The sequence below is a fragment of the Ptychodera flava genome, chromosome 10 (genome assembly GCF_041260155.1).
Source record: "Ptychodera flava strain L36383 chromosome 10, AS_Pfla_20210202, whole genome shotgun sequence".
Classification (NCBI taxonomy): Eukaryota; Metazoa; Hemichordata; class Enteropneusta; family Ptychoderidae; genus Ptychodera; species Ptychodera flava.
Window position 1 is genome coordinate 5,169,608 of NC_091937.1, and position 19,912 is coordinate 5,189,519.

General features: G+C 37.4%; 1 protein-coding gene and 1 long non-coding RNA gene across 3 annotated transcripts; one reads left to right on the plus strand and one right to left on the minus strand.

Annotated features, from left to right (window-relative positions):
- Window positions 1-887: 887 nt before the first annotated feature.
- Window positions 888-11,400, plus strand: LOC139141835 (uncharacterized). Of its 2 annotated transcripts, none has more exons than XM_070711521.1 (6): window positions 888-1,093; window positions 3,972-4,067; window positions 4,908-4,973; window positions 5,177-5,279; window positions 7,885-7,976; window positions 8,810-11,400. In XM_070711521.1, the coding sequence occupies exons 4-6, from the start codon at window positions 5,204-5,206 to the stop codon at window positions 9,581-9,583; spliced, it is 942 nt and encodes a 313-aa protein (XP_070567622.1). In that variant the 5' UTR covers window positions 888-1,093; window positions 3,972-4,067; window positions 4,908-4,973; window positions 5,177-5,203; the 3' UTR covers window positions 9,584-11,400. The 2 variants fall into 2 exon arrangements, with proteins under 2 accessions (XP_070567622.1, XP_070567621.1); XM_070711520.1 differs by lacking the exon at window positions 888-1,093 and adding an exon at window positions 3,415-3,563.
- Window positions 11,401-14,348: 2,948 nt separating this feature from the next.
- Window positions 14,349-18,754, minus strand: LOC139141391 (uncharacterized). The gene is made up of 3 exons (XR_011554162.1): window positions 18,593-18,754; window positions 14,821-14,865; window positions 14,349-14,505 (listed from the first exon to the last, which is right to left on the minus strand). It is a non-coding gene; the product is annotated as an uncharacterized lncRNA (long non-coding RNA).
- Between the last annotated feature and the right edge of the window lie 1,158 nt (window positions 18,755-19,912).

A 19,912-nucleotide genomic window follows, 5' to 3' on the forward strand; every position in this document is an offset into this window, starting at 1 on the left:
ACACATGTTTCTCGTCAAGACCTTGGCCATGCACGTCTAATTGAGGCACAGCGCTCCTTTGCGTATCATGTCACCCGGACAAGGACAATTACGGCACGGAAACTTGGACGTGGCGAAACTAAAGACAACTGTACATGATAATGTCTACTAGAATCAAAATGCAGAAACACAATATGAATCATTACGTAGCTTTTGAAATAAAAGAATGGCTGAGTTTTATATCATTCAGTGTTAGAATTTTTACCGCGTGATACGAGGGTATTCCATCGCAAGGCACCTGTCACGGCGATTCGATTTATGACGTCACGAGAACTTGTTCGAAACTTTACTTCAGAAATCGAATATCCAGTCGACGTCCACAATCAAACAAAACAGATAACTTCAGTAACTTGACGTTTTGCTTGGTAATCGCAGAAATCCGATAACGAAATAACGTTTTCCGGTGAGAGACGATATAGATATACACAATGGCTTTCAGTGATCTAATCCATGAAGTGAAAGGTCTTGATTTGAACGACTCTGCTCGGTATGGTGAGAGACAAAGAACTTCTCCTGGAGATAGGCAGATATCTGGTTCATCTGCTTTCGGTAAATCAATACAGAGCTTAAGAAAAGGTAATCCAGTGTGGAACGCGCCGAAGACAAATCTGGTCAGGAAAGCTGAAAAACGATGGAAGAAATGTGAATTGAAGAGGAAACCGAAAGAGAAAGGGGAAGTTGAAGAATCCACAACGACAAATTACGAAAGCCGCTGAGGGCCATCGTACTTCCTACTTCAATATTTCAACGCGACTTCTCACTTCAAAATTTCATTTCTAAATTTAGAAACTCTTACACATTTCTCACTTCAAAATTTCGTGCGACTTCTCACTTCAAAATTTCATTTCTAAATTAAGAAACTCTTACACATTTCTCACTTCAAAATTTCGTGTAATGGGGACTTCTCACTTCAAAGTTTTGCTTCTAAAATTAGACACTTCGACAAACTTCTCACTTCATAATGTTGACGACCCACAATTCCTGTAACAAGATGGTGGCAGTCAGGACACATGGTCGAGACGGCTGAGATCGTGTATGTTTCGCGATTTAGCAGGTAAGATTTCCATTGATTTTATCATAAGTCAGTTGATGTGTGCATAATGCAGCTGCCGCGAACCTAATACCGAGGTACGATTGAAAACGTTTGAACACACGACCGATGAAATAAGATGATCAACGAACTGATCAAGGACGGTGATTCCTCCATAATTAATACATTCCCCCACTATTTATGAGCGAATGTGTGGATAGGCAATATTGACACTCACAGAAATCTCTCATACATGAATTGCGTAAATACTTCTTCGATTTCTGCAGATTTCCTCAACAGAGGTCGACAGGCATTTACTCGAACGAGCTCTTATATTGTTAGAAATTGTAGTGCTGTAACTTAGGCTTTCTGTTTGAAGACTATTTACAACCGAGATATTTTACCTGTAAAAGGTAACATAAAAGCATAAAAAACATCACAAATGAGTTTTAGTTTAGGTATTTTGTAATAAATGACACTGAAACGTTCATACATCTAACAACAAAATTAAGTTTCTGAATTTATAGGCTCTGGTACGTATTTCTCACTTCAACTTTGTAGATTTAGACTTTGGCATGTATTTCTCGCCTAAACTACAGTATTATTTTTTTCTCACTTCAAAGTTTCGCGAGGACTTCTCACTCCAAAAAATGTCCAACTTAAGAACTCACTTCAAAAAATGTCCGACTTCTCACTTCAAAATTTCGCTACGACTTCTCACTTCAAAAAAATTCCGACTTCTCACTTCAAAATTTCGCTACGACTTCTCACTTCAAAATTTCGCGAGGACTTCTCACTTCAAAATTTCGAGAGGACTTCTCACTTCAAAATTTCACTACGACTTCTCACTTCAAAAAAATTCCGACTTCTCACTTCAAAATTTCGCTACGACTTCTCACTTCAAAATTTCGCGAGGACTTCTCACTTCAAAATTTCACTACGACTTCTCACTTCAAAAAAATTCCGACTTCTCACTTCAAAATTTCGCGAGGACTTCTCACTTCAAAATTTCACTACGACTTCTCACTTCAAAAAAATTCCGACTTCTCACTTCAAAATTTCGCGAGGACTTCTCACTTCAAAATTTCGCTACGACTTCTCACTTCAAAATTTCGCTACCACTTCTCACTTCAAAAAAATTCCGACTTCTCACTTCAAAAAAATTCCGACTTCTCACTTCAAAATTTCGCTACGACTTCTCACTTCAAAATTTCACTACGACTTCTCACTTCAAAATTTTTCCGACTTCTCACTTCAAAATTGTGTTTCTAAATTTAGACCTATCTACGCATTTCCCACTCCAAAATGTAGCCATCCTATAATTTCTTTCACCACATGACACAGAGACAAGATGGTCGCCAACGCTGGACATTATAATCACCTAGCTGTGATATCGCCACGGTCCCTGTGGCAGACTGTGGCGATGACCCCAATGACCCGATCGCGTTCAACATACGCCACAAGTACCGCTGCGATATCACAGCTATATAATCACCGTAACACGGTAGGACTGTCTCACGATTTATAGTTAAGATTCACTTGATCACGATGGCCAAAATTCGTGTAAGCTTCGCGATTTATAAGTTAATTTCATCGTAAGTCAGCTGATGTGTGCAACAATGCAGCTGGTGCGAGCTTTACCGAGGCAACGTTTAACATGTTTGGACAACTTACTGATCAAAGATGATCAACTTACTGATCAAAGGACAGTAATTCCCTCATACAATTAATAAATTACTCCACCATTTATGAGCGAATGTATGGATTGATAGTATGAACACTCATTGAAAGCTGTAACACATTAATTTGTGTAAATACTTCTACGATTTCTGCTGTATGAACAAGCACTGCACAGTCCTTAACGGAAGTCGACCGGCATTTACACCTGATATACTTCGAGCTGTAGCCCCTAAATTAATCCTTATATTATTAGAAATATCGGGGTAATACTGTAACCTATTCCTTCTGTCTGAAAACCATTTAGGCCCCTAAAAACGAGATATTTTACTTTTAAAAGCATTACAAAAACATCATAAATGTGTTTTGGTTTTGTTACTTTCTATACAGTAAAACTCCAACATCTTACAAATCACGTTCCTAAATGCAGACTTTGGCACGTACTTCTCACTTCAAAATTTCACTACGACTTCTCACTTCAAAATTTCGCTACGACTTCTCACTTCAAAATTTCGCTACGACTTCTCACTTCAAAATTTCGCGAGGACTTCTCACTTCAAAATTTCACTACGACTTCTCACTTCAAAATTTCGCTACGACTTCTCACTTCAAAATTTCACTACGACTTCTCACTTCAAAATTTCGCGAGGACTTCTCACTTCAAAATTTCGCTAGCACTTCTCACTTCAAAATTGTGTTTCTAAATTTAGACCAATCTACTCATTTCCCACTTCAAAATTTAGCCATCCCATAATTTCTTTCACCACATGACACCGGACAAGATGGTCGCCAATGATGACATTATCACCGTAAAACGGTAGGACTGTCTCACGATTTATAGTTATGATTCACATGATCACGATGGCTAGTAAGCGTTGCCATTTATAAGTTAATATCATCTTAAGTCAGCTGATGTGTGCAATAATGCAGCTGGCGCGAGCCTTACCGAGGTAACATTTAACCATAGACCCTCGAGAATAACGTTTCTCGAGGGTCAATGATTTAACATGTTTGAACAACTTACTGATCAAAATCCTTTGACAAAGGACAGTGATACCCCCATAATTTATAAATTAATTGTTGTTTGTATCGGTGTTTATGTTTATAGTCGTGTTGTTGTTGACCAATAAAATTCAACGAACATAAGTCTAATCATATCAAGTTCAAATAGCCTTTGTGAAAGCTGATGGTTTGTGTTACATGTAACGTTTACGTGTTATTGCAGATCAAGGCCGCGGCCGCTGAGTCTTGCCCATCACAACGTCGCTGACCTAGAACTTCTATTAGTCCAACATGGCGGCTAACTGTAGAATTACAGCAGGTACGTTAAACCAACGTATGCTCGATATTCAGTGATCTTGACTCAGGGATAGCGATACAGAGTTTTATGCATAGGGCTGTGTTTTTCATCGTGAGATTTGATGATGAGAGTGTTTGAGAGTCGCTACAGCCGAACGCAACAAACACGAGTCCATGCAACATGTACACGTGGTACTTGTCAACCGACTGTGCCCCAAACCACACAACAATATTGTAGCCAATAAAGCTGTTGCCACGCATGCAGAGCTTGATAGAGTGGTTTGAAACCAACTAAGTTCAACGTCGATAAGCGAGTCACTCATGTGAAAGTTACTGAAACAGCGAGAGACATTAGGGAAGCGTCAAATTACAGCTGTTTTGCATCATCAGCGGTGGACGATTTCATCACTGCAACTCCCATGACATTGACAAGGGCAAGACTGCTTTTTCTACCCGCTTCAGCCACTTCGGCAAATGTGCATGCTTTAATTGAAGAGAGGTCAAGATACCATCATCCAGGGGTGATGGTGTACGGGTTTGAATCCTCATCAAATAAACCTACATGTAATGTATTGTATGGCAAATTACATAATCATTTTGTGACTGCAGCTGTAAGCACACCCTAGTTTAACGCCCAGCCATATGTACATGTAAATATGCACCATTCATCATTGCCATATTCCATCACTGTACAATGTTGAGTTTTATTGATGATATTATAGGTATATGCATCAGTGATACCAGTCAAGCTTTGTGTGGAAGCTCTAGGCTGTCTATTGGAAAGATTTGAGTGGCTATTGCTCTCAGTGAAACCAATATAGATCTCTATAATTTTGTTTTTTTCCTTGTCAATGATTCACAGCTTTTGGTAGCCCTGTTTGAGACTAGGAGAGGAGAAGAGCTTTTCCATGTCTTTCTACAGGAACAGGTCAGTAAATATGACATCATCTGTGATTAAATAAGCTTATTTTTCTTCCTCCAGTGAATATTCCTCGAATTCCTCTAAAATAACTTTGCTGTTTCTAAGCATTGTCTTTTTTGTTCACCATGTGAGGTTCTGTAGAATGTAATGCTGTCTTATTGTATGTGTTTTCCCTATACATTAAAAAATTGAAACTGTTGTATAATTAGGTGCTGGATAAAGAAACTGTTTCTCTGATGACTGATGAAAGCTTGAAGGCTATGGGATTGAAAGCTGGAGAAATTGCAAGGTTAAAAGTTGAAGTGGCTAAAGGTAAGTAAATATCCCTGTGATATTTGTATAGTTTCAGGTTGTTCTGTATATATGTAGCTGTTCAGCATAGTTTCTCAAACTAAGGGAAAGGTGAACAGAGCACTCAATGGATCGTTTGACTTCCATGACCATTAGAAAGGATCATTTGATATGCTAAAAGTCTGTCCTGGAAGGTTTCAATGGGGGTTTCTGATGAGTTTTAAATCTAGACATGAAACTTGTATAACTTAATTGTTTGTTTAGTGAAACTTGTAACATTATTAAAGTTGCTTTTGATGCATTCTTAATCAAAGTTGCAAAGTCTGGCCGATGTAATTATTGGGATATATATATATATATATATATATATATATATATATATATATTGTATATAAACAAAATTACTTCAAATTACTTAAGTTTCATGCATCCTGCAATCATCAGAACTTGAATTCATTGGTAAACAAAAGCACAATGGTTATTTGATGCACATTGTTGTTACATGCAGAATATTGAATGTCATTGTTACAGGGAGTTGAACAAGTCATTGAAATTCATTACAGAACAAAGACACAGAAGAAACAGAGACAAAAGTTCCAGCTAATATCTTATAAATCCTGTCATTGTAATGCCTTTTGTAATTTTTAGTTGAAACATCCACTAACTGTATATCAGACCATGATTCCAGGGTTCTCAAAAATTTTTGAAGTAGCCGGAAAATTTAGAAAAGTAGGCGTTAGCTTCTGTATGCAACCAAATTCCCTGGGCGGCGGGCGGGGGGGGGGGGGGGGGTATTAAGTATTTTTTTTAATTTGAAGACATTTCTGGGCATTTTAGGCATTCTTAAACAGTGTGTGAGAAGCTTTTCCTACACACACAGGGAGGGTTTCAGGGAGGGGGTCCCCCTCCCTGTGTGCAAGGAATTTTTAAAATTTGAAGACATCTTAGATTAATTGCATGCATTGTTGTACTGTATGAAAGAATATTTCAGCATAAGAGTGTTAAGGTGATAAGGATTTTTTTTTAATTTGAAGACATTCCTGAGTAATTTATGTATTCTTATGCAGTGTATAAAAGGCTATTTCAACATACACACATGTGAAGGCTTTCAGGGAGGGGGGTGTGCAAGAAATTTTTAAATTTTCAGACATTTTGGAGTAATTTCATGCATTCTTGTACAGTATGAAAAACCATTTCAGCATACAGAATAATTATTATCTCAATCAATTTACAAACTGTTTTCGTGGGATAGTTCAGTTCAGAAAATTAATTTGATATCACTCAGGCCTGTCATTAGGATAACTGCATTCAGTTGGCAATGATACTAGCAAAATTTCACCAGATTGCTGTGTAGAATTATATTTAGCTCATGACTTGAACAAACATTTTGAAATACATCTTAGATAGGGTTTTCACAACCCAGAAAACTATCCGCTAGAATCCTGACCAGTCTGGCTGTACAAAGTTTTTTACTGATTTAAATAAACTTGACTGAAGATACAGTAAAATAAAACAGTTTATTCATGCAATTCAATGAATTATAGGAACACAATTTTCAGTGATTTCAATTCACTGTACTATTAAATTTCACAATAAAACGAATCCGCGAGCTGATTATTGATTTTTTGGTGATGTTGAATATAATTAAAAGAAAGAGAGCTAAATTTCAGTGTTCATGTTTGATAAAATCCGAAACTATACGAACACCAACCTGTACTACACCACCGTCCGGAGGGACGGTGCTACACCGTATGTGTGCAAAGCACCGGCAGTCGATTGTAATACAGTACACACAACGCGATATCGGTCGACCTGAAATTTGACACTGTGATAGACGTAGCGTTTCAAAGGTACGGAAAGGGAGACCAAGTAATTTTTTGTTTATTTAGATTTGATCTAAAACCTCGCAAAACTACTCTTACACAGAAATCAAAGTTTTCAAACGTCGACTTTCTCTTCCGCGAAGCACACAACCACGGCCCCTCAACAAAACGCGATGTCGATCGACTTGAGTTGAATATTGACATTGTGATCGACCATGGATGGATTGACATGGCGTTTCAAAAGTATGAAAAATGAGACTCAGTAACTTTTGGTCGCTTTAGATTTGATCAAAAACCTACCAAACCTATCAGACAAGGCCCTATTCTTACGCAGAAAACCAAAGCTCTCCAGTGTCGACTTTCTCTTCCGCATTTGAACGAAACAACGTCGGCTTCATTCGGAAATGGTCGGCTATTCGTGGGTATTACGTTTGTATGTTAGTCCAATGTTCGGCTATACCCGATGTGAACGTCGGAATAATTCGGGCTGTGATCGGGAAAGCAGGGTTGACCTCGAGAGCAATTCCCAGTATAGTACAACACGTTCGTTGATCGCGGTACTACAGTGATAGCAACAAGTTCACCGCGTATATAGCCACATCGGCTCTTCTGAAATATTATTTCCGGCTTGCACGACCACCAAAAAATCAAAATATTGTTATCAAACCAGAATTTTGGGGCTAGAGCGAAACAGTGCTGAAAAGTAGCCGGCCAAAATACGAAAGTAGCCGGTCAATTTGGCCGGCATCCGGCTAAAAATGAACACGCTGTGATTCTGTTCTTTTTTGGTTGTGCTCTCTCAGATGAAAAGAAAAAGAAGGTCGTTGATTTGATTGAGCAAATACGGCTGAAAAATGTGAAGAAAGGAAATGCTCGGAAGTTCAAAGGTCAAAGGGTATGTCCTGATTTTCATACTAGCCAACCAAAGTGTTTACTTCTAAAAGGCAAGGAAAATTTGTATATTTAAATCTATAAGCCCAATACTTTTAGCAAATCCACTGTCTACATGAGATCTAGCTAGCATTCATAATGTTTGAACATTGATCAATGAAAAACATCCAAATCTAATAACAGGACTTGGGCTGATGTGTATCATCACACTATCCCACACAGTACCATAGAGATGTATTTGTATTGTTGTTGAAAACTCAGTTAAGTCCTTCTGGTGATGTGCAGCGTGCTCAGAAGATTATATCTGATAGGTTGATTGTCACTATTCATAGCAACCGAACTTAGGGAGTTAATTTGTATTATTCATTTATAATGGTCAGATTCAGTCACCAAATTGGATAACAGCTCCCAGGACGCTGCACATCAGCAGCAGAAGGACTTAACTGAGTTTTCAACAACAACAGAAAGACGTCTCCATGGTCCTGTGTGGGATAGTGTAAATTAATGTGCTAACATTCTTGTAACATCTGTTCCCAACTGTCAATAGCAATACCAACTTTCAGTTTTCTAATTAATCATCCCAATCAACATATTCGATAGATGAACTGGTATAGGAGACATTGAAAAACTGACTGAAATATAACGTGACCAGTCATCCAGCAATAATCAATCTAAGTGGCAGATATTATTGAAACTCTATGTGACAAACCCCCAAGCACCTACTCCAATTTTTCATATATTTCTCAATTTTCATGACAGATGTCCATTAACCTGCTATCTTGCCGTTGAAAGTGTCATAGACTGATTTTCACATTATGTCCTTTTTATTTCAAACAGGTCACTCACCCAGTGGCAAAGAAACAACATTGTAAGGTTAACATTGGATGGTTACATTCTGAAAATGGTCAAACTTTCAAGCAAGTAAGGTTGCAAGATGGTGGAGGGACTAGAATTTTGGACTTCCCTTCAAGTGATCTGGTAACTGTTGACAGCATCAAACAGAGAAGTCTCAAGGTCTTTGCCAAAGGTATCGCAAAGTTTCTGTCGGCAGACTCTGTGATTGCTAGTGTTTGTAACTTTAATCGGGAAGAAATTGATGACTTCAAAACCATTGATGGGGAAACGTGTGATTTTACTGAATATTTGAAATCACATGGACTGTATGCCAGTAAGATTAAATTATACTTACTGACACAGCCTAATCTGTCTCTGCTAGACAACAGGAAAGATACCTCAATGACTGAATCTGATGAAAGGGTTGAGCAAACCAAAAAAGTCACTGAAGCATCTGCTACATGTACATTGTCAGATATGCCATCCATAGTACACCTGCTATGGGGTCCGATATGCCATCATACCAGAAGGTGGACCATCTACACCTGCTATGAGGTCCGATATGCCATCCATACTGGAAGGTGGACCATCTACACCTGCTATGAGGTCCAATGTGCCATCCATACCAGAAGGTGGACTATCTACACCTGCTATGAGGTCCAATGTGCCATCCATACCAGAAGGTGGACTATCTACACCTGCTATGAGGTTCGATATGCCATCCATACCGGAAGATGGACCATCAACACCAAATATCTCACTCCCTACCTCATGTAGTACACCTAACACACAGACCAATCCAATGCTACATGAACTTGATGAAATTGAAGTAAAACAAGATTCTGTCTGTCAAGATGATGAAAACTCAGCGGTGAAAACCCTAGCGGTGCACACAGAAGGTCAACTGCCAGAGTTTCAGTATAGTAAGATTGACATTTCATATTTCATGGAGAAGGAATCAAGTTATTCAGAGGTGGTGACAAAGTTTCTACAATGAGCAGATCTGAATGTCATCAATATACGTCAATGTTCGACCCTGATATTAGTGAATGCAACCTTCATGACATTGACCCTGTACAGCATGGGTTTAAAATTCAGGCCATTTCAAAGCAGGGCAAACAATATTTAGATTATACCTACGACAATGATGAAGTAAAGTTCACTTTCCATCTGCAAATGGTGAAGAAAATACCAAAATCATTCTGCATGGTCCAAGAGAAATCTATGGATATGATGGTAATCAGTTGATACTTGGTGTAGTGGCATCATGCCATGGACAAACTGGCACTGTCTACACATGGAAAAAAGATGGCAATATCCTGCTGCAGGGTTGTGATCAATGCTGTTATGCTGCTGTATGAAAAAATGTAGAATAATGTATGCCGGATTTGTGTCCATCTTTTGCTTTTAGACTGTGCGTGGGAAACACTCAATAAGTGATAATGCACTTGGTCTTTGCAAGGGTTCATAATCCAAACAAATGCTTACGTTGGAAGTCACTACAGCATTGTTGCAGGATGCTGACATCAGCTTCAAAGACTCTGCTGAAAGTGTTGGAAACCCCAATATTTGTATATTTCAGGTAATTTTCTCAGTTTGTGACCTTAAATGACCTACACCAACCCAGGATATGTTGTGAGACAGTTTTGAAGGCTGTGAGCATAATTTTGTCATATTTGGTATCAATTTGTAGAAAAATTTGATCCAGAAAACAAAGCTTAGGTGATTTTTTTCATTTTGAACCAATTTTTGCAACTTTTCTATGTAAGACATACAAGAACTGATGAGAAATTTGGATCCAGGATAATTCCAGATGTTGTAATCACCGCCCACAGTGGAAGGCATTTCACTATCTGTTACTACCTAAGTGCTGTTTACATTAGAATGATAACACTCATCAATTATTGAAGTTTCGTAATTAGGCTGATATGTCAAGATACTTCATCAAATTTCATGAAACTTTGTACAGATTTTTAGCTCACATTGCTTTAACAGTGAAAAAAGACATTTATCAGTGTCATTTTAATTAATCTGTAATTGCATATGTAATGAACTATCCTAATTAGAGTGATATTTCCACAAATACAGTGTCAAATTTGATGAAACTTGATACAGATGTTGATCTCATAGTGTTGTAAATACTGCATCAAACTTTATGAAATATGGTACTGGTGATAATCTTTTAGTGTAAGGATAGTATGCAAAAATGTTGTGCAACATCCTGTCGATTAATTCCTAGTTGACTCATTAAATGACCTTTTGGCCTAGATTGGTTTATGTTTTCATCACCATGGAACTCATTCTTGGCCATTGAGCGCCATGTGTATCAAAGTATTTTTATCACAGACCTAATTAATGAAGAGGACCTTATCCTCTCTGAGGACTTGTAATCAAAATACACATTAACAAGTGGGGACTGTGTCATCAACGATGACTTGTTAAGGCTGGTTTTTGAGAAAAAAGAACTGAAAATGCCTTTTTAAAAGCAAAATAATATATGACTTGATATGTTGTTTTATCATTATTGACGTGCTTCTACTTGTTCACCCATTCTTGCATTCATCATTGCAATAAATAAATGCTGTGAAAAAATGAACCTGATGTGGCCTGCATCTGTTCACCTTGATCTTAAGGTAATATGCACCTCGAAAGTGAAAAACTTAAACTTTGCTCAAACTTTCCTCAGTGAAACTTTCAACCATTCTCTTACCAAAGCAAGAATAAAAATCAGGGTCACCGTGCAAACTTTGGTACTAGAGAGACAAACAACTTGTGATTTCTCGGTATTTGAAATCCAAAATGGCCGCCATCCCTGTGTTAACTCTATAAGAACAAATAAAATTTTCGATTTTCGAAAAACTAAGACTGTGAAAACTTTTCTTTCACCGAGAGCTTCAAAATGAGCCCCCACAAGAGGTAGGTCAGAAGAAAATTGATAAAATTTGAAGGCCTGAATTTCTGTCCCTGAGGTGCGTTCTACCTTAAAAGGCAAATATAACTTTCTGTCTTGACAACCATACCATAGTTTCAATATTTTACCTTGTGTACCTGCTTGGTTTGTATGCAGGAAACAAGTAGAAAACAGGCTCTATAATTTTATAATTTTTAAGTGATCAGAATACAAAATTCCTGAAAAGATAAGATGATCACAACTTTCAGTATAAGGAATACAGTCACTCTAAATGTATACAATAAAATTAAAAATGTGCCTGGAGGATGTACTAAAATACAGGAAGCTGCTTCCTGTCGGTAAAATCTAAAAAAATCAAGATTTTAAAGACTTTTTGCAGATTTTTTTACGCATTTGTGTTCTTATTTTTTTTTATTTTGCAAACTAGTTTGAAGATTTTTTTCCCCTAACTTTCTGCTCTGATTTTTTTTTGTTTTTGACCACCCCCTCCCAAGTGCTAATGGTCCGTCCCTTACAATAGCTTTGCCTAGCAATAAAACGTGATTAAATGGTCATTGACTTTGATGCCAGGAAAGCTACATCATGTCCCCTCTGCTGGCTACATGAGCTTACAGGATTCATTGTAAAAGCTTCAATGCAGTTGCTTCTAATAGGATGAGAACTGTAGCCACCCAATAATTAACAGTTTTAGCTCTACAAGGTGAGAAGCATTGTGTGTGTATAAGAAGTGCAAACGTTAAAAATCGCGTTCCTTTCTTTAAGGTAGTGTGTGCCCTGAAAGTGAAAGATTTAAACTTTTGCTCAAACTTTCTTTGAGAAATCTTTCAACCATTCTCTTTCAAAGTCGGGAATGAAATTCAGGGGTCACAGTGCAAATTTTGGTACGTGGCGGCCATCCTTATGTTGACTCTATGGAGAAAAATAAAATTGTCGAATTTAGAAAAACTAAGCCAGTGAAGTTTTCTTTCACCAAGAGCTTTAAAATGAACCCCAACAAGTAGTATATCAGAAAAGAATTGTAAACGTTTGAGAGTCCGAATATCTGTCATCCAGACGCATTCTACCTTAACTGCTGCAGATTGACTCACAGGTCTACGTTTCTTTTATGGTGTATACAGGTCACAAAGAAAAACACTAAGTACTCATGCTCGTCAAACGTTTATTTTATTTCACTCATTTGGTCAACATAGTTTGACATGCAGCAAGGTCGTTAACTGTACTGTTCAATAGCATGTACGATTTCCAAATAAAGTTCATTTGCTTCATTTACTGTTGTTGGCACCTGTTGCTGCGGTTTAATTTCATTGAGTAATTGAACAAACTCATCACTACAGCCATACAATGGAGGTATTTCTGAATACAAATCAGACAATATATCTATCTCACTTTGTCTGCTCTGGTTCCATAGTCACGAGTATTATATATGCTAGGTAAGAAATACAGTACATCTGGTTTGCCTCTCACATTTTTCTGCATTTCTCTTGCTTGTAATAAAATGTAGAATTCCATTCAACAGCAATATCATGAAGCTCTTGTTGTAAAACACCCATATAACAGAATCGTAGACACTCTACATGTATAGGATCATGATCATGGAACAGTCCACTGTCTCTTAAATCTTTGAAATAGTTAATCCACCAATCAGCACCCTGCTTGCGCATATTGCTCCACCATGCCTCGATCCTCTGGTTCGACGTACTTTTGCCGTACATGAAACTGTTAATTCCAGCAAGATCATCAGAATCATTCCATCTGAAATATGGTTGCAAATATTCAAGAGCAGAATTTTCTGTACCTCGGTCGCACCTTAAACTCTTGGAACAAAACCAATTTGTTTTACATAGTCAAGAAAGTAATTTGCTATGATATGTGGGTTGTTATTGCTGGTAGCAACCTCCAACCACAAAATACGCCTACTGAAACCATCGACCGCCCCGACCGCCCATGAATTGCAAACCAAATGGTTTCAACTTGTCATAGCCATCCACATGCCAGATAAAATTTGGTCCTGGTGAAACATATTTTCTTCTCAAAAGGCGATGCTTTTTACGCCTCTGGATACCGTCAGGATCAAGGATATTTCACAGGTGTAGAACAGTATCCGATTCACCCGCAGACCGTATTTAATTTTTAATCTCTTCCACATGGCTCTGTATCCAAGGCACTTCCCACTACCTTGTATTTCACTTTGTATGGTAGCAACCACTTGTTGCAAGTTTGATGCTGTTCCTAGACATTGTCTGCGTTTCAGGCCATATTTCTGAAGAAGTCGCTTCAAATGTCGTAGACTGAGAATAACACCTGCAAAGTTACAAATGATTCAGGCTGGTAAATGTCAAAACATACATATTTTATTGATTATAAACAATTTAAAAAGTGATGGAGGAGTATCAGTATTACGACTCAATACTACAGATACCAACAACTGTTCGACTTAGCTTCAACGCATTGCAATATGTATATTACTTCATTCAGATACCGCAACATTGAAAATGTGTTCAATCATTGATTGGAATGAAACAACATCACCAAGAGCCCCAAGGTATCTAAGACAACAGCCTTTATGTGCATTTGCACAATGAATACTTACCATGAGAGATGGCCAATGCGGCAAGAATTTCTTCGTTGAATAGCATGCACTGAAATAAGCTTGAATCAGACTCTCTCTATAAGCGCTTTCATCGGCTTGAGCATTGACTGCTGGTGTGTAGTCAGGTAAAATGCAATTTACTGACGACAATCCAGAGCAAAGAAAACCTACGAGGAAGACGATCTTTCTACCATCCACCTAAAATAAAGGGGAAAGGGTTGTAAATTTTTAACAGTAATAAAATTTTAAATGATCATACAATCAGGTATAGACACGTGGAACGTGTTTACATAAACTCAAAGATTAATGTTAAAAAATATCAATATATCTTTCATGGATGACGTCTTTGTTGTGATTTGTCTTTTTAACTTCCTTTACTGAACCGAAAGTTTCGATGGGTTTTGGCGGGTTGGTTGGTAACCAATGATGGAATTTCCACATCTTAGATATCGAGAATACATCAAACAAGGTCCGTATTAAGCATTCCCCAAAGACACGTAACTTAAAACCAACCTTCTTAAAATGACCAGACATCATCGTACTTCAATACCCACGACACTGTTGGCAAAATAGGAAATATATTCTAGTTGAGACAAGTAAAAACATCTTGTACAAGCCAGTCATCATGCTGACACTCAGACTGCCAAGCAAATTTTTAACAAATGAAAAAGAAAAACTTACACTAGGTCTAAATTTCATCAACGGAAAAGTTTGACGTGAGAAATATGCGATCAAGTGTAAGCTTAGAATCAGAAATTTAAAGTGAGAGATGTACGTCAAAAGTGTGAAAGTAGAAACGAATTTTGAAGTGACAAATCAGAAATTTTTTGAAGTGAGAAGTGAAAAATTTTGAAGTGAGAAGTCGGAAATTTTTTGAAGTGAGAAGTCGGAATTTTTTTGAAGTGAGAAGTCGAAGCGAAATTTTGAAGTGAGAAGTCGGAAATTTTTTGAAGTGAGAAGTCGGAATTTTTTGAAGTGAGAAGTCGAAGCGAAATTTTGAAGTGAGAAGTCGGAAATTTTTTGAAGTGAGAAGTCGGATTTTTTTTTGAAGTGAGAAGTCGGAAATTTTTTGAAGTGAGAAGTCGGATTTTTTTTGAAGTGAGAAGTCGTAGTGAAATTTTGAAGTGAGAAGTCGGAAATTTTTGGAAGAGAGAAGTCGTCGCGAAATTTTGAAGTGAGAAGTCAGAATTTTTTTGAAGTGAGAAGTCGTAGCGAAATTTTGAAGTGAGAAGTCGTAGTGAAATTTTGAAGTGAGAAGTCGTAGCGAAATTTTGAAGTGAGAAGTCGGAAATTTTTTGAAGTGAGAAGTAGTAGAGAAATTTTGAAGTGAGAAATCCTCGCGAAATTTTGAAGTGAGAAGTCCTCGCGAAATTTTGAAGTGAGAAGTACGTGATAAAGTCTGCATTTAGGAATGCGATTTGTAAGATCTTGGAGTTTTACTGTATAGAAAGTAACAAAACCAAAACACATTCATGATGTTTTTGTATTGCTTTTGAAGACTAAAATATCTCGCTTTTAAATGTTTTTCAGACAGAAGGTCTAGGTAACAGTATTACCCGATATTTTTAATTATATAAGGATTAAGTTACAGCCCGATATATATGGATTATTTAGGGCCTACAGCTCGAAGTATCGTGTAAATGACGGTCGACTTCCGTTAAGGACAGTGCTTGTTGATACAGCAGAAATCGTAGAAGTATTTACACAAATTGATGTGTTACAGCTTTCAATGAGTGTTCTTACTATCAATCCACACATTCGCTCATAAATGGTTGAGTAATTTATTAATTGTGAGGGAATCATTGTCCTTTGATCAGTAAGTTGATCATCTTTGATCAGTAAGTTGTCCAAACATGTTAAACGTTGCCTCGGTAAAGCTCGCACCAGCTGCATTGTTGCACACATCAGCTGACTTACGATGTATTTAATTTATAAATCGCGAAGCTTACACGAATTTCGGCCATCGTGATCAAGTGAATCTTAACTATAAATCGTGAGACAGTCCTACCGTGTTACGGTGATTATAATGTCCAGCGTTGGCGACCATCTTGTCTCTGTGTCATGTGGTGAAAGAAATTATGGGATGGCTAAATTTTGAAGTGGGAAATGCGTAGATAGGTCTAAATTTAGAAACACAATTTTGAAGTGAGAAGTCGGAAAATTTTTGAAGTGAGAAGTCGTAGTGAAATTTTGAAGTGAGAAGTCGTAGCGAAATTTTGAAGTGAGAAGTCGGAATTTTTTTGAAGTGAGAAGTCGTAGCGAAATTTTGAAGTGAGAAGTCGTAGTGAAATTTTGAAGTGAGAAGTCGTCGCGAAATTTTGAAGTGAGAAGTCGTAGTGAAATTTTGAAGTGAGAAGTCGTCGCGAAATTTTGAAGTGAGAAGTCGTAGCGAAATTTTGAAGTGAGAAGTCGGAATTTTTTTTGAAGTGAGAAGTCGTAGCGAAATTTTGAAGTGAGAAGTCGGAAATTTTTTGAAGTGAGAAGTCGTAGCGAAATTTTGAAGTGAGAAGTCCTCGCGAAATTTTGAAGTGAGAAGTACGTGATAAAGTCTGCATTTAGGAATGTGATTTGTAAGATCTTGGAGTTTTACTGTATAGAAAGTAACAAAACCAAAACACATTCATGATGTTTTTGTATTGCTTTTGAAGACTAAAATATCTCGCTTTTAAATGTTTTTCAGACAGAAGGACTAGGTTACAGTATTACCCCGATATTTTTAATTATTTAAGGATTAAGTTACAGCCGATGTATATGGATTATTTAGGGCCTACAGCTCGAAGTATCGTGTAAATGACGGTCGACTTCCGTTAAGGACAGTGCTTGTTGATACAGCAGAAATCGTAGACGTATTTACACAAATTGAGTGTTACAGCTTTCAATGAGTGTTCTTACTATCAATCCACACATTCGCTCATAAATGGGAGAGTAATTATTAATTGTGAGGGAATCACTGTCCTTTGATCAGTAAGTTGATCATCTTTGATCAGTAAGTTGTCCAAACATGTTAAACGTTGCCTCGGTAAAGCTCGCACCAGCTGCATTGTTGCACACATCAGCTGACTTACGATGAAATTAACTTATAAATCGCGAAGCTTACACGAATTTTGGCCATCGTGATCAAGTGAATCTTAACTATAAATCGTGAGACAGTCCTACCGTGTTACGGTGATTATAATGTCCAGCGTTGGCGACCATCTTGTCTCTGTGTCATGTGGTGAAAGAAATTATGGGATGGCTAAATTTTGAAGTGGGAAATGCGTAGATAGGTCTAAATTTAGAAACACAATTTTGAAGTGAGAAGTCGGAAAATTTTTGAAGTGAGAAGTCGTAGTGAAATATTGAAGTGAGAAGTCGTAGCGAAATTTTGAAGTGAGAAGTCGGAATTTTTTTGAAGTGAGAAGTCGTAGCGAAATTTTGAAGTGAGAAGTCCTCGCGAAATTTTGAAGTGAGAAGTCGGAATTTTTTTTGAAGTGAGAAGTCGTAGTGAAATTTTGAAGTGAGAAGTCCTCGCGAAATTTTGAAGTGAGAAGTAGGAATTTTTTTGAAGTGAGAAGTCGTAGCAAAATTTTGAAGTGAGAAGTCGGAATTTTTTTGAAGTGAGAAGTCGTAGCGAAATTTTGAAGTGAGAAGACGGACATTTTTTGAAGTGAGAAGTTGGGCATTTTTTTGGAATGAGAAGTCCTGGCGAAACTTTGAAGTGAGAAAAAAATAATACTGTAGTTTAGGCGAGAAATACGTGCCAAAGTCTAAATCTACAAAGTTGAAGTGAGAAATACGTACCAGAGCCTATAAATTCAGAAACTTGATTTTGTTGTTAGATGAACGTTTTAGTGTCATTTATTACAAAATACCTAAACTAAAACTCATTTGTGATGTTTTTTATGCTTTTATGTTACCTTTTACAGGTAAAATATCTCGGTTGTAAATAGTCTTCAAACAGAAAGCCTAAGTTACAGCACTACAATTTCTAACAATATAAGAGCTCGTTCGAGTAAATGCCTGTCGACCTCTGTTGAGGAAATCTGCAGAAATCGAAGAAGTATTTACGCAATTCATGTATGAGAGATTTCTGTGAGTGTCAATATTGCCTATCCACACATTCGCTCATAAATAGTGGGGGAATGTATTAATTATGGAGGAATCACCGTCCTTGATCAGTTCGTTGATCATCTTATTTCATCGGTCGTGTGTTCAAACGTTTTCAATCGTACCTCGGTATTAGGTTCGCGGCAGCTGCATTATTGCACACATCAACTGACTTATGATAAAATAATGGAAATCTTACCTGCTAAATCGCGAAACATACACGATCTCAGCCGTCTCGACCATGTGTCCTGACTGCCACCATCTTGTTACAGGAATTGTGGGTCGTCAACATTATGAAGTGAGAAGTTTGTCGAAGTGTCTAATTTTAGAAGCAAAACTTTGAAGTGAGAAGTCCCCATTACACGAAAGTTTGAAGTGAGAAATGTGTAAGAGTTTCTAATTTAGAAATGAAATTTTGAAGTGAGAAGTCGCACGAAATTTTGAAGTGAGAAATGTGTAGGAGTTTCTAAATTTAGAAATGAAATTTTGAAGTGAGAAGTCGCGTTAAATATTGAAGTAGGAAGTACGATGGCCCTCAGCGGCTTTCGTAACAAATTGTATGCAGCAAAATGAACAGAAAGACCGCGGATTGAAGACAACAACTAACCTTGAGTCAGCCCCATCATGCTTTGCAGGGTTTCGTCAACGGCTCAGAAGGATCAAGCAATGGTTTGTGGTAAAGCTTGGTGGTAGAGTATCTACCAATTCATCACCATCGGCCCTGTCCGTAACAACTCCTTATAGGTATAATTCAAGCCAGTCTCGCGATAGTGGTATCGGAAATACCAGTGAAAAGTGGTCCGCTGGTAAGTCTTAAATATTCATTACATCAAGTCGTAATTGTATTTAATTAGTAGACCTAATGACTGTAGTACAGGATCTTACAAGATTGTTTGGTACATCTACATGTAGAAAATCTTCAAATATTAAAATTAAGTTGTTAAAAGCAAAAAATACTACTGAGAACACATTTTGCTCGCATATTTTTAATTCTACCTTTCAATTTCTGATTTTAGAAAAATGTTGAGATGGAATTTTGTGAAGGTGTTCTTAGGAAATATTCGGTATTATTCCTTTACATTCAGTCAAGAAGAGTAGTTATTCGACAGGTCGGTTTATCATTATACAAAATTACAAAATCTGACCATTATTATCTATTGTGAAAGAAATTTTTTATCACCCAAATGTACGCACGAAATATTACCTTTGTTTTCTGCATGTGACAGCGTAGGATTACGATAAAGGAAATTCGAAAACATCTTAGGTAAGGTCACGGATCACGTGTTGTGATATTCTTTTATCGTAATCATTGTGCTTTTGAATTCTATTTTACAGGCAGTCTTCGTTACTTCAGAGGTCTTCTTGATGGCTACTCTTACAATATCATCTCCAAATCTTCTAGAGGTAATGGCGGCATAAGCGTTGCGTATGATCTTAAGTTTGACATTTCCAAGCCACTTAAAGCACCACCTATTCGCCTGACTCAGCAAAAGAATAAAGCCATCGCACCTCTGACTGT

Coding starts and splice junctions, on each gene's coding strand:
- LOC139141835 (XM_070711521.1), top strand. CDS start 5,204: ATGACTGATGAAAGCTTGAAGGCTATGGGATTGAAAGCTGGAGAAATT. Junction 5,280..7,884: donor AAAAGTTGAAGTGGCTAAAG/GTAAGTAAATAT, acceptor GTGCTCTCTCAG/ATGAAAAGAAAAAGAAGGTC. Junction 7,977..8,809: donor GGAAGTTCAAAGGTCAAAGG/GTATGTCCTGAT, acceptor TATTTCAAACAG/GTCACTCACCCAGTGGCAAA.